Source organism: Epinephelus lanceolatus, chromosome 13, assembly GCF_041903045.1.
Source record: "Epinephelus lanceolatus isolate andai-2023 chromosome 13, ASM4190304v1, whole genome shotgun sequence".
Taxonomy (NCBI): Eukaryota; Metazoa; Chordata; class Actinopteri; order Perciformes; family Serranidae; genus Epinephelus; species Epinephelus lanceolatus.
The window spans coordinates 928256-941732 of record NC_135746.1 but is presented as its reverse complement, the minus strand read 5'-3'; the positions used below and the strand labels follow the sequence as shown (position 1 = coordinate 941732).

Genomic DNA, 13477 nt, shown 5'->3' with positions numbered 1-13477 from the left:
TCTCGATCCTAAATCTAATCTTGACCCTGACCCAGATCCAGAACCTAATCCTGATCCTGATCCTGATTGGTCTGTTCACTGTTGCTGGTTCTGGGTCGCTCAGAGTTCTGTATCACGCACTCATTAACACTCACCTGTCCTTCAGACACCTGCTCAGGGTGGAGGTCTCCATGTGGGCAGCAGGAGGGTGGAGATCTGCTGCACCTGCTGAACAAACTGTGAGCACGAATAGTTCAGACAGGTGTGTCTGTCTCTGTGGACTCTGACAGGGAGACAGGTTAATTGACCTCAGATGATGAAAGCTGTCTGTCTGTCTGTCTGTCTGTCTGTCTGTCTGCGCGCAGGTCCAGTTAAAGCTCCTCTTCTCGGTTCTGGTTTTCACACCAGTGTTGGAAAAGAGTCCAGAGCCCAGACCCTGCAGGGCGGTGAGTACCGTCATCATCATCATAATCATCATCATCATTAGACACATCAAGTCCCAGATCAGGTCCACACAGACTGCTTTACACTGATTAATCATCTGTGTGTGTGTGTGTGTGTGTGTGTGTCCAGGTAAGCGTCAGATCCAGCAGCTGGGCAGTCAGCTGCAGTTGAATCAGCACTGTTTGGACACGGCCTTCAACTTCTTCAAGATGGTTGTCAGCAAACACCTGACGCGAGGACGAAAGACGGAGCACGTCATCGCCGCCTGCCTCTACCTGGTGTGTCGCACCGAGGGGACGCCACGTATCCTAGCAACCACGGACACACGCTGTGTCATGCTGTGTGTGTGATTTCATCTTGGTTTGAAGGTTTGAGCTGAATTATGTCAATGTGGACGTCACTGTCACCTTTGACCTTCAGACGTTCTGCTGGTTTTCCTGAACTGTGTTTCAGACATGTTGCTGGACCTGAGCGACCTGCTGCAGGTAGGACTGAGCTCAGACCTGCAGAGACCTGCAGAGACCTGCAGAGACTCTGTGCAGTTCTAACTTTGAGTTTCATGTGTTCAGGTAAACGTTTACATCCTGGGAAAAACCTTCCTGCTGTTGGCTCGTGAGCTCTGCATCAACGCTCCCGCCATCGGTGAGAACTCTCATTCACTCTGTTTACTCTGAAACTAATTATATTATATTCTGAACACACTCAGTGACTGATCTGATGAGATGGTGACAGAACTCTGATAAAACCACTGCGTCTCTGGAGAATTCATCAAGACACCACCACTTTATACAGAAGGCAGAAAGTGCCTGCGCTGCGATTGTATGACTCCTCCCTCCAGTCCACCCTGTGGTTGTATGACTCCTCCCACCAGTCCACCCTGTGGTTGTATGACTCCTCCCACCAGTCCACCCTGTGGTTGTATGACTCCTCCCACCAGTCCACCCTGTGGTTGTATGACTCCGCCCACCAGTCCACCCTGTGGTTGTATGACTCCACCCACCAGTCCACCCTGTGGTTGTATGACTCCTCCCACCAGTCCACCCTGTGGTTGTATGACTCCCCCCACCAGTCCACCCTGTGGTTGTATGACTCCGCCCACCAGTCCACCCTGTGGTTGTATGACTCCCCCCACCAGTCCACCCTGTGGTTGTATGACTCCGCCCACCAGTCCACTCTGTGGTTGTATGACTCCTCCCACCAGGCCACCCTGTGGTTGTATGACTCCTCCCACCAGTCCACTCTGTGGTTGTATGACTCCTCCCACCAGTCCACCCTGTGGTTGTATGACTCCTCCCACCAGTCCACCCTGTGGTTGTATGACTCCGCCCACCAGTCCACCCTGTGGTTGTATGACTCCACCCACCAGTCCACCCTGTGGTTGTATGACTCCGCCCACCAGTCCACCCTGTGGTTGTATGACTCCTCCAACCAGTCCACTCTGTGGTTGTATGACTCCGCCCACCAGTCCACCCTGTGGTTGTATGACTCCTCCAACCAGTCCACTCTGTGGTTGTATGACTCCGCCCACCAGTCCACCCTGTGGTTGTATGACTCCTCCAACCAGTCCACCCTGTGGTTGTATGACTCCGCCCACCAGTCCACCCTGTGGTTGTATGACTCCTCCAACCAGTCCACTCTGTGGTTGTATGACTCCGCCCACCAGTCCACCCTGTGGTTGTATGACTCCTCCAACCAGTCCACCCTGTGGTTGTATGACTCCGCCCACCAGTCCACCCTGTGGTTGTATGACTCCACCCACCAGTCCACCCTGTGGTTGTATGACTCCGCCCACCAGTCCACCCTGTGGTTGTATGACTCCGCCCACCAGTCCAGTGTCTCTGACAGTCTCCATCCATGTCAGTGAAAACATGGATGCTTCACACACAGAAGATCTATACAATCAGCACAGTTTCAAGATTAGAGTCACCAATTCAGTATCTGACCAAATGTCTCCCCTTCTGTTCCTGAGATATGACGTTAAAACATGATGATGTCACAGTCAAGCTGACCTTTGACCTTTTGACCTTCATGATCTTATCCTGTTAGACATTTGTGTCAAGTTTGGTCAGAATTAGTGAATGAACTCTTCAGTTATGGACAAAAACATGTTTGTGAGGTCACACTGACCTTTGACCATCAATTATAATCAGTTCATCAATGACCTGGAGTGGATGTTTGTGTCAAATTTAAAGTAATTCCCTCAAGGTATTCATGAGTTATCGTATTCACGAGAATGAGACGGATACAAGGTTACAGTGACCTTTGACAAAGAAAAAAATCTTAGCAGTTCCTCGTTGAGTCCAAGTGAATGTTTGTGCCAAATTTGAAGAAATTTCCTCAACATGTTCCTAAGATTTGACATTCAGAAGAGTAAGACAGACAAGGTCAAGGAGACCTGACCTTTTACCTTTGACCACCAAAATAAAATTACTTAATTGTCAAGTCCAAGTGGACCTTTGTGCCAAATTTGAAGAAATTCCCTCAAGGTGTTTTTGAGATATCATGTTAGCAAGAGTCAAACAGACAAGGTGACTTTGCCCTTTGACCACCAAATATAATCAGGTCATTGTTCAGTCTCAGTTAACACTGGTTCCAAATATGACAAAAATCCCTTTAAGGCCTTTGTAAGATATTTTGTTCCTAAGAATGATACATATACAAGGTTACAGTGACCTTTGACCTGTGACCACCAACATATTATCAGTTTATCATTGAGTCTGAGTGGATGTTAGTGCCAAATGTTAAAAGCCTTTCTTAAGTATTGCATTCACAAGAGTGGGACAGACAGACGGAGATTTCAAAATCATGATGCCTCAGGTTATGGCCATGACTGGTGTGGAGGCATACCGACAGCTGTCGGTGTCTGGACGTGCATCACGCGACATCGTTGCCTTGACGTCACCCCCTCTCCTCACATAGAAAATAAACACAGCTACAGACTCGGATCTGACACGGAGCAGTGTTGTTGTTCGGAGACTGTGACCTTCAACATTATATCCTGTTTTCCATCATTTGAGTTTTGACTGGAACTCTTTGAATCACCTCCTCTTCTTCTCAAGTCATGTCAAGTTCAACTTTATTGTTGTTCTGCACCGACCACGTCTGTATTAATCATCATCATCACCATCATCATCAACACCGTCATACTCACATTCACACAGCAGGAGGGGGCGGAGACAGGACTTCAGTCAGGGTTTATTTTACTTTCATTTTCTTTCTGGAGATTCAGTTCATATTCAAGCTAAATTTGGATGAAACTTGATCATCGTGAGACGAACATTTAAAGGTGAACTCTGCAGGATCATCGGTTACTGTTTTTAAACACCAGTCATATTAAAACCCACATTCACTGACATTTGTCATTTCTGAGATACCTGGGGTTTACCTCAATTACCTCAACAGATACCACAATTATAAAGACTGTGTACACACAAAAACGAGGCTTGAAAGAGGCGTACGCCACTTCCCACGGAAAAGAGAAACTTTGACCCATTCTTACAAACATTTAGGAGACGGGAAATTGGTGACGCAGGCGGTGAGGTGGAGCCTGATTGTAGAAATTGTTGAATATTTTTTGGTGCACACCATTTTTGGCTTTTGTCTGTGCGTATATCTTTAGTCTGGATCCTACGTTTTATTAATGAGACTCTGGCTGCCAACAGTCTGACACCTGGTCACTACCTTTTTATTAAGCCTCGCCCTCATCTGAGTGCTGTGAGGGTACACACCCAGAAACATCCAAATACAGGAAATAAGAAGTAAATAATAAAATCCAGACTGATAAAAAGGGTCCTTTGTCATGATTCTGAGTCTGTACGTAGTTTTTCAGAGAATTCTGCAGTTTAACTTTAAATCTGAACGAACAGAAACACAACGCTCTGACCTCAAACTAAAAAGGTTCCAGAAGTATGAAAGATAAATATCGAACATCACTGATGTTTGAATAAAAAATGAAACAGAACATTTAATCTCTGACTCCATGTGAATTTTTTCAGGTTTAAATCAAATCAGAGTTTTGGGTCAAATACATTTTAGATATAAAACATAAACAAACAGAATCATGTCAAAGAAGGAAACAATGAGCTGTGGATCCTCAGGAGCTGCAGGACACGGCTTCTCAAAGTGCATCTACGGAACTACATTTCCCACCAACTACTGTCAACTACAAGGTCTCAAGCTATAAGATCCTGCTCTCCAGTGACACCTGGTGGCTGCTGTCAGAATCTACAACATCAAACAGTCCCTCCAGCAGGACTTCAACCCAGAGAAGCAGCAACACACATTTAGTTTCAGTCACTTTACTTTTCACTCATGACTCCAGTCCAGTGAGCTTCCAGTTCCACCTCCACCGTCCAATCAGCTTCTAGCTTCCTGATTGATGAAAGGCTCTGAGTCTGTCAGGTTCTGGTTCAGCAGTAGAAGACCAGTTCGGGGATCTGCCCCCCCTGCACCCCGGTGCCGTTGGTGCTGTCCGATGAACACTGGAACTGGAAGGTCACTTTCCCACACTGCACCTCGGTCATCCCCTCCTGACCAAAGTAACTCAGCTCGTTTCCATCCAGCACAGCGGTGACAGTGTAGAAGGTGTCCTGTTCCACCTGGACCGGGTGTTCAAACCACACAGGGAAGGTGCTGCTTGATCCATCAGACAGGAACTTGGTGAGGTTCTGAGCCAGAACAGTTCCCTGCCTCTTCAGTTCGATCTTCACGCTGTACTCAGCTTTCCCACCACTCGACCCATACAGACCCAGTCCAGCTATGAAGATCCGCCGGTCCACTGCGAACTGGATGCTGTCACATCGCCCCCTGTAACGCCACTGGTTGCTGCGGTAGGCTGAGGACTGGAAGCGGTGGCACCTCTGCGGCGCCAGTCCAGCCCGCTTCACCAGGGGGAACTCCAGTCTGGGTTTCCTGGAGGCAGTGAACCACAGGAAGACATCGTGAGTCTCTTTCAGCAGCAGGACGTCTGACTGCGCCGCCCCGTCTGCAAATTCCTGCAGCGTCATGGAGGGGATCCGGACCAGGTACAGAGCCTTACCCAGCACTGCCCGCTGGTTTCTGGGGTTCACCGGCAGGCCCTGACGTCGACACTCAGCCGCCGCCCAGTTCAGCACCGCTTGGAAGATCACGACCTCACGGACGTTGAGCGATTCTCTCTGCAGGATGATCTCCAGTGTGGGCAGGTCGATCTCACAGAAGCCTTCAGATCGCAGAGCGAGCTCCGCCTGAGCGTCGATCACCTCCCAGCAGCGCTGCGTCAGCTCAGGCTCCTCAAACAGCCGACTCTGAGACAGAAGGACGCAGGCATTCTTTGCCTCCAGACTTGTCTCCAGAAAGGTGACGCAGGCCTTTGCCAGAGCAGGAACGATGTACTTCTTAGCAGCGTAGAGCGTGGCGAGCACGGTGTCAGCCTCCAACTCGATCTCATCACTGTACATGTACCTGAGACAGAGGACACAACGCATCAGCAACCTGAGAGACAACATGCAAATGAACATACGTCACACCTACAACAGGTTGAACTGAGTATTTGTACACACAATCACTATCGGCCCTTTTTAATCTGCTTCTTCGAGGCGGGAGTTTCACGCCGTTATTTCACCTCACTGTTCTGTATAAAAGGTACAATTGCAGAATGGGGGGACAAAGTTGTCTTGCCTTTAGCCGGCAGCGGAGGGAGTAACAGCGCCGAACCAACATATGTGTAAAAGGGACAACTAGCAGGATGGGATCCTAGACTGCACAGGTGTGAGGTTTTGATGACTTACCACAGAAGATTTAAAAAGCAGCTGTTAGCAGTTAGCAGCTAACTCAAACAATGAGGTCCAGGAGCTCCTTACCCTCCGAGCAGAGGACGACTTCAGCCGCCATATAACAGGGACGCTAAATGATTGTTATTGACATGTGGTGTCATTGTTATTGTTTATAAAGAGCTACTGACACGTATGTTATATGTCACACTAGAGGCCGACGCTGTTGTGTTGAGGCTCATTTATTCTCCATTTACAAACAAAAATAGATCTGTCTATTTTTTTATGGTTGTTGACATCACTGCCCTCATATGTCCATGTGTCCTCTGTGCAGTCATAGATTCAGCCAATAGATGGCACTAGAAGGCGTCAAAAGTTTCACACAACAACAAACGAGGTGACGGTGGACGAGGTCATAGTGTTGTACCTTTAAATGGAGGCAGCGTTGTAGACAGCAGTGGCCTGTAAGGACATTATACACATCTGAACATGTGGACGGAGTACTCTTTTCACTATATTCCCATTGTTTCATAATGTCATAATTTAAATGTCTTCGTCATCTACGGTTGTATCTTGCTTGAACTATGCTACTCTGCCTCCACGATCTCTGGTGGTTCTGCTCCGATTCATCCGCATCTTTTAGGTAACGTGCACTAATACAGACGACATCAATAGAGTACAGACAGAAGGCTCCGGTTGTCTAAATGAGCCCTCACACGTCACACTCGTCATGTCTTTTTTTACTTCAGTGATGTCATCATGCTGTCTAAAAATCACACACTGGAGAGACATGATGCCGGCATTGTTTGGTTCTGTGTAAAAATACAAAGGTGACATGAAGAATGGACTTCAGTGGCTCTGTAGCGCCATCTCTGTATGAAAAGGACTGATGAGGAAAACTGAGCAGGTGTTCAGACTGTACTGTTTTAAAGTTCAGCCTTTTGTGACTTACTGATCCAAGATCCAATCAGGGACCACTGGAGACCTCAATGGATCACTGGGACTCCCACCTGGAGCCCCGACCCGTTCTCAGACACTCTGGATACCCCAGAGGACGACTGAGGGGCTGCTGTAGCTCAGGTGGTGGACTGGGTTGTCTTTAAGTCGTAAGGTCGAGCCCTCACCATGCTCAAAGGGTAAAAGGTATGTTATAAAAAGTGTGCAGCCAATCAACTCGTTATGTTCCAACAGCCAATCAGGTTTCAGGAGTGAAACAGTCCGAACAAGTCATTTAGGACGAGTGTTTGGAATCCTGACTGACTTTTTTAGGACTTGACACACAAAGTTCAGGGCTTGGACCTGACTTGGGAATTTAAAGGACCAACACGATGAGTTTGTCCCCCCTGTGGACTCGGCTGAATCCTGACTGTGGATGTTGGTGCCAAATTTGAAGACATTCCCTCAAGGCACTGTTACGCTCACCAGAATGCGACAGATGAGGTCACAGTGACCAGAATATTCAGACCTTTACTTTGATTGAGAACAAAATCAGATTTGTCTCTTCGTTCTAATTGGTGGTGTTGCGGTTGTATTTCTGAAACTTCCTGTTCGTTCAGTCGTCCTTCGAGCAGAAGACAAACGTGGACACAAGAACTCGTCTCCTGACTGGACTCACTTTAACAGAATGAGGAAAGCAGCCGGCTCCACGTCAGGGATGTGGATCTCAGATCGTCCCTCAGCCAGGTCTCCGTAAAACATGGCTCCAAACACCGAACTGCCCACCGCCAGGACGTACTGAAACACAGAGACGGGGAGCCAATCACAAGACAGAACCAGAGAGGACAGGAAGTACTGAAACACAGAGACGGGGAGCCAATCACAAGACAGAACCAGAGAGGACAGCAAGTACTGAAACACAAAGACATGTTGCCTGGCAACAGTGTGAAATCGGTGTGTCGGAGGTGTTGTCCAATCAGCAGAGACGTGTAAACACGATTCTAGTGGATCTTTCATTTTTGGCTCCTGTAACATGATAATTCTAGTCACATAATGAGTGATGTTATGACTCGTATAATGTGATGACTTGTAACATTATGACTCATGTCAGATGATAACTCGTGTCACATAATGACTCGTGTAATGTCATGACTTGTAACGTTATGACTCATGTCAGATGATAACTCGTGTCACATAATGACTCGTGTCAGGTGACGACTCGTGTCACATAATGACTCGTGTAATGTGATGACTTGTAACGTTATGACTCATGTCAGATGATAACTCGTGTCACATAATGACTCGTGTCAGGTGACGACTCGTGTCACATAATGACTCGTGTAATGGGATGACTTGTAACGTTATGACTTATGTCAGATGATAACTCGTGTCACATAATGACTCGTGTCAGGTGACGACTCGTGTCACATAATGACTCGTGTAATGGGATGACTTGTAACGTTATGACTCATGTCAGATGATAATTCGTGTCACATAATGACTCGTGTCAGGTGACGACTCGTGTCACATAATGACTCGTGTAATGGGATGACTTGTAACGTTATGACTCATGTCAGATGATAACTCGTGTCACATAATGACTCGTGTCAGGTGACGACTCGTGTCACATAATGACTCGTGTAATGGGATGACTTGTAACGTTATGACTCATGTCAGATGATAACTCGTGTCACATAATGACTCGTGTCAGGTGACGACTCGTGTCACATAATGACTCGTGTAATGGGATGACTTGTAACGTTATGACTTATGTCAGATGATAACTCGTGTCACATAATGACTCGTGTCAGGTGACGACTCGTGTCACATAATGACTCGTGTAATGGGATGACTTGTAACGTTATGACTCATGTCAGATGATAATTCGTGTCACATAATGACTCGTGTCAGGTGACGACTCGTGTCACATAATGACTCGTGTAATGGGATGACTTGTAACGTTATGACTCATGTCAGATGATAACTCGTGTCACATAATGACTCGTGTCAGGTGACGACTCGTGTCACATAATGACTCGTGTAATGGGATGACTTGTAACGTTATGACTCATGTCAGATGATAATTCGTGTCACATAATGACTCGTGTCAGGTGACGACTCGTGTCACATAATGACTCGTGTAATGGGATGACTTGTAACGTTATGACTCATGTCAGATGATAATTCGTGTCACATAATGACTCGTGTCAGGTGACGACTCGTGTCACATAATGACTCGTGTAATGGGATGACTTGTAACGTTATGACTTATGTCAGATGATAACTCGTGTCACATAATGACTCATGTCAGGTGACGACTCGTGTCACATAATGACTCGTGTAATGGGATGACTTGTAACGTTATGACTCATGTCAGATGATAATTCGTGTCACATAATGACTCGTGTCAGGTGACGACTCGTGTCACATAATGACTCGTGTAATGGGATGACTTGTAACGTTATGACTCATGTCAGATGATAACTCGTGTCACATAATGACTCGTGTCAGGTGACGACTCGTGTCACATAATGACTCGTGTAATGGGATGACTTGTAACGTTATGACTCATGTCAGATGATAATTCGTGTCACATAATGACTCGTGTCAGGTGACGACTCGTGTCACATAATGACTCGTGTAATGGGATGACTTGTAACGTTATGACTCATGTCAGATGATAACTCGTGTCACATAATGACTCGTGTCAGGTGACGACTCGTGTCACATAATGACTCGTGTAATGGGATGACTTGTAACGTTATGACTCATGTCAGATGATAACTCATGTCACGTGATGACTTGTGTCACATAATGACTCGTGTCAGGTGATGACTCGTGTCACATAATGACTCGTGTAATGGGATGACTTGTAACGTTATGACTCATGTCAGATGATAACTCGTGTCACGTGATGACTCGTGTCAGGTGACGACTCGTGTAATGGGATGACTTGTAATGTTATGACTCATGTCAGATGATAACTTGTGTCACGTGATGACTCGTGTCAGGTGACGACTCGTGTCACATAATGACTCGTGTAATGTGATGACTTCTCACGTTATGACTCGTGTCAGATGATAACTCGTGTCACATAATGTCTAGTGTCAGGTGATGACTCGTGTTACATAATGACTCGTGTAATGTGATGACTTCTCACGTTATGACTCAGATGATAACTCGTGTCACATAATGTCTAGTGTCAGGTGATGACTCGTGTTACATAATGACTCGTGTAATGTGATGACTTCTCACGTTATGACTCAGATGATAACTCGTGTCACATAATGTCTAGTGTCAGGTGATGACTCGTTTTACATAATGACTCGCGTCAGATTCTAACTCGTGTCACATGACTAGTGTCAGATTATAACTCGTGTCACATAACGACTCATGTCACGTGTCAGAGAAGACTGACCTTATGAGCAGGGACTCTCCGAGTGTCTCCTGGAGGACCGACGATGAAGTGAACGTCAGCCATCTGCTCGTTGTTGAACATCAGAGCGTTCCTGAAGGAGAACGACAGAGGTCATGTCTTTATTCATCAGTCTCAGGCTCCTCCTACTGTGCTGATTAAATATGGACGAAAAGAAGATTTATCAAGTAAAATCTCAACATAAACACAGTTTGAGTTCAAATAAGAGATACATAAAATATCTAATAATAAATGAATACATTTATTTCAATGTGTGTGTGTGTGTGTGTGTGTGTGTGTGTGTATAGACTGTCCATCCATGTCAGTCCAGACTCACACAGACAGAGGACACTGTTTTAAATCTGGGTGTTTCTGCAGAGACGCTACAGACTCTAAAATATTTCAATATAAAATGTCATCACTTCATTATTTTATTTTATCCTGCGAGACATTTGTGTGAAGTTTCGTCATAATTAATGTCTGAATTCTTGAGTTATGGTCAAAAACATGTTTTGTGAGGTCACACTGACCTTTGACCTTCAACCAGCAAATTGTAATCAGTTTATTGTTGAGTCCAATTGGACGTTTGTGCCAAATTTAAGGAATTCCCTAAAGGCGTGCTTGAGATATCGCATTCACAAGAATAAGACTGATGAGGTTACGGTGACCTTTGGCCACAACAATTTTATCACTTCATTTTGAGTCCAAGTGGACATTTGTGCCAAATTTGAGGAAATTCCCTCAAGGTGTTTTTGTGATATTGCATTCACAAGAATGAGACAGAAGAGGTCACAGTGATGTTTGACCCTTTCATCGCTGAGTCAAGTTGGACGTTTGTGCTAAATATGAGGGAGTGAGATATCGTTGTCACAAGAATGAGACAAACAACATAACACCTCTGACCACAACTACTGCCTGCATGGAGGAATATAAAAACATCACTAGTGTTTCCCTGCTGTCCAATCAGAGCAGAGTATTGTGTTGCTGCTGTCCAATCAGAGCAGAGCATTGTGTTACTGCTGTCCAATCAGAGCAGAGTATTACCTCTCTCTGAGTGTGGGCTGTGTTTCCTGCCAGCTGTCTCCGTCCTCTCTGTCGCTGCTCGTCTGAACGTCGTCTTCTTCGTTGGTGTTTTCAGCCGGCGGCACCGGTTCGTTGGGCTGGATGAAACTCTTCTTCACCTCCTCCTCGTTACTGAGAGGGAGGCTGGTGGAGTAAAGTTCAGCCGCCATCTCCTCCCCCTCCTCCCCCCCCCCCCCTCCTCCTCCTCCTCCTCCTCGTCACAGAGCCAGTGAGGCGGCGACCTCACAGCATGGTGACTGCTTCCTGTCAGAGATGAATCAGATTATAATCCAGATTACTGCACTGACAAAGGATTAATCTGAGGGTTGTTTTCTAACTGAGACCTGGTGAGGTGGTGTCAGAGTCGTCAGCTCAGTTTGATGTGTATGTTAAACACTGACTGATGAGTTGGCGCTGGTTATTTATATTATTGTGGCGTATTGATTATGAATACAGTCCATCTGATGCTGGTTTTGTTTCATCACTGTAGCCAGTATCTCACTATCACTATCCTCATTCAGATTTTAAGAAGCTACAAATTATATTCAGCCACAAAATAAGTCTGAAAAGCTGCAAATCAGAACGAAGCACAGAGAGTTGTTGACTAGAGATGATACGCCGTCTCATGGCGGTCACTTCCTGTCGACGTTACAGATCAGAAGCACAGAGAGTTGTTGACTAGAGATGATACGCCGTCTCATGGCGGTCACTTCCTGTCAACGTTACAGATCAGAAGCACAGAGAGTCGTTGACTAGAGATGATACGCCGTCTCATGGCGGTCACTTCCTGTCGACGTTACAGATCAGAAGCACAGAGAGTCGTTGACTAGAGATGATACGCCGTCTCATGGCGGTCACTTCCTGTCGACGTTACAGATCAGAAGCACAGAGAGTCGTTGACTAGAGATGATACGCCGTCTCATGGCGGTCACTTCCTGTCGACGTTACAGATCAGAAGCACAGAGAGTTGTTGACTAGAGATGATACGCCGTCTCATGGCGGTCACTTCCTGTCGACGTTACAGATCAGAAGCACAGAGAGTCGTTGACTAGAGATGATACGTCGTCTCATGGCGGTCACTTCCTGTCGACGTTACAGATCAGAAGCACAGAGAGTCGTTGACTAGAGATGATACGTCGTCTCATGGCGGTCACTTCCTGTCGACGTTACAGATCAGAAGCACAGAGAGTCGTTGACTAGAGATGATACGTCGTCTCATGGTGGTCACTTCCTGTCGACGTTACAGATCAGAAGCACAGAGAGTTGTTGACTAGAGATGATACGCCGTCTCATGGCGGTCACTTCCTGTCAACGTTACAGATCAGAAGCACAGAGAGTCGTTGACTAGAGATGATACGCCGTCTCATGGCGGTCACTTCCTGTCAACGTTACAGATCAGAAGCACAGAGAGTCGTTGACTAGAGATGATACGTCGTCTCATGGTGGTCACTTCCTGTCGACGTTACAGATCAGAAGCACAGAGAGTCGTTGACTAGAGATGATACGTCGTCTCATGGTGGTCACTTCCTGTCGACGTTACAGATCAGAAGCACAGAGAGTCGTTGACTAGAGATGATACGCCGTCTCATGGTGGTCACTTCCTGTGAACCAGCAGGTTGTTACTATACAAAACGGAGTGTTGACAGTAGGTGTTTATTTCGATCTTTGGGCTGAACGTTTTCCCTGCGGCTCACAGTCATCATCCCTCTCAGCTCAGCTTCCTGTTCCATCAGCACAGACTGCCCTCTGGTGGCAGGAGCTGTGCACAACAACACATCATCTCAATACAGCATCTCTGTATCAGTTTAATAAAGACAGCAGCATCTGTGTTTCACAGTGTAGATAATGACTCCTTCAGGATTTCTGAGTAGCCCAGTCTACCCTGACACCT

General features: G+C 46.4%; 2 protein-coding genes across 2 annotated transcripts in view; one reads left to right on the top strand and one right to left on the bottom strand.

The window, feature by feature from the left end:
* brf1b (BRF1 general transcription factor IIIB subunit b) overlaps positions 1-13477 on the top strand; it is a 42871-nt gene that overhangs the window by 16156 nt on the left and 13238 nt on the right. The window contains exons 3-6 of the mRNA XM_033649170.2: positions 345-425; positions 553-726; positions 877-908; positions 993-1065. Of these exons, the coding sequence (XP_033505061.1) occupies positions 345-425; positions 553-726; positions 877-908; positions 993-1065 (360 nt within the window). The remainder of the gene's footprint in view (positions 1-344; positions 426-552; positions 727-876; positions 909-992; positions 1066-13477) is intronic.
* On the bottom strand, positions 3607-11775 carry btbd6b (BTB (POZ) domain containing 6b). Its single transcript, XM_033649172.2, has 4 exons — positions 11569-11775; positions 10528-10618; positions 7789-7907; positions 3607-5865 (listed from the first exon to the last, which is right to left on the bottom strand). Exons 1-4 carry the CDS (start codon positions 11754-11756, stop codon positions 4833-4835), a joined length of 1431 nt encoding a protein of 476 aa, XP_033505063.2. The 5' UTR covers positions 11757-11775; the 3' UTR covers positions 3607-4832.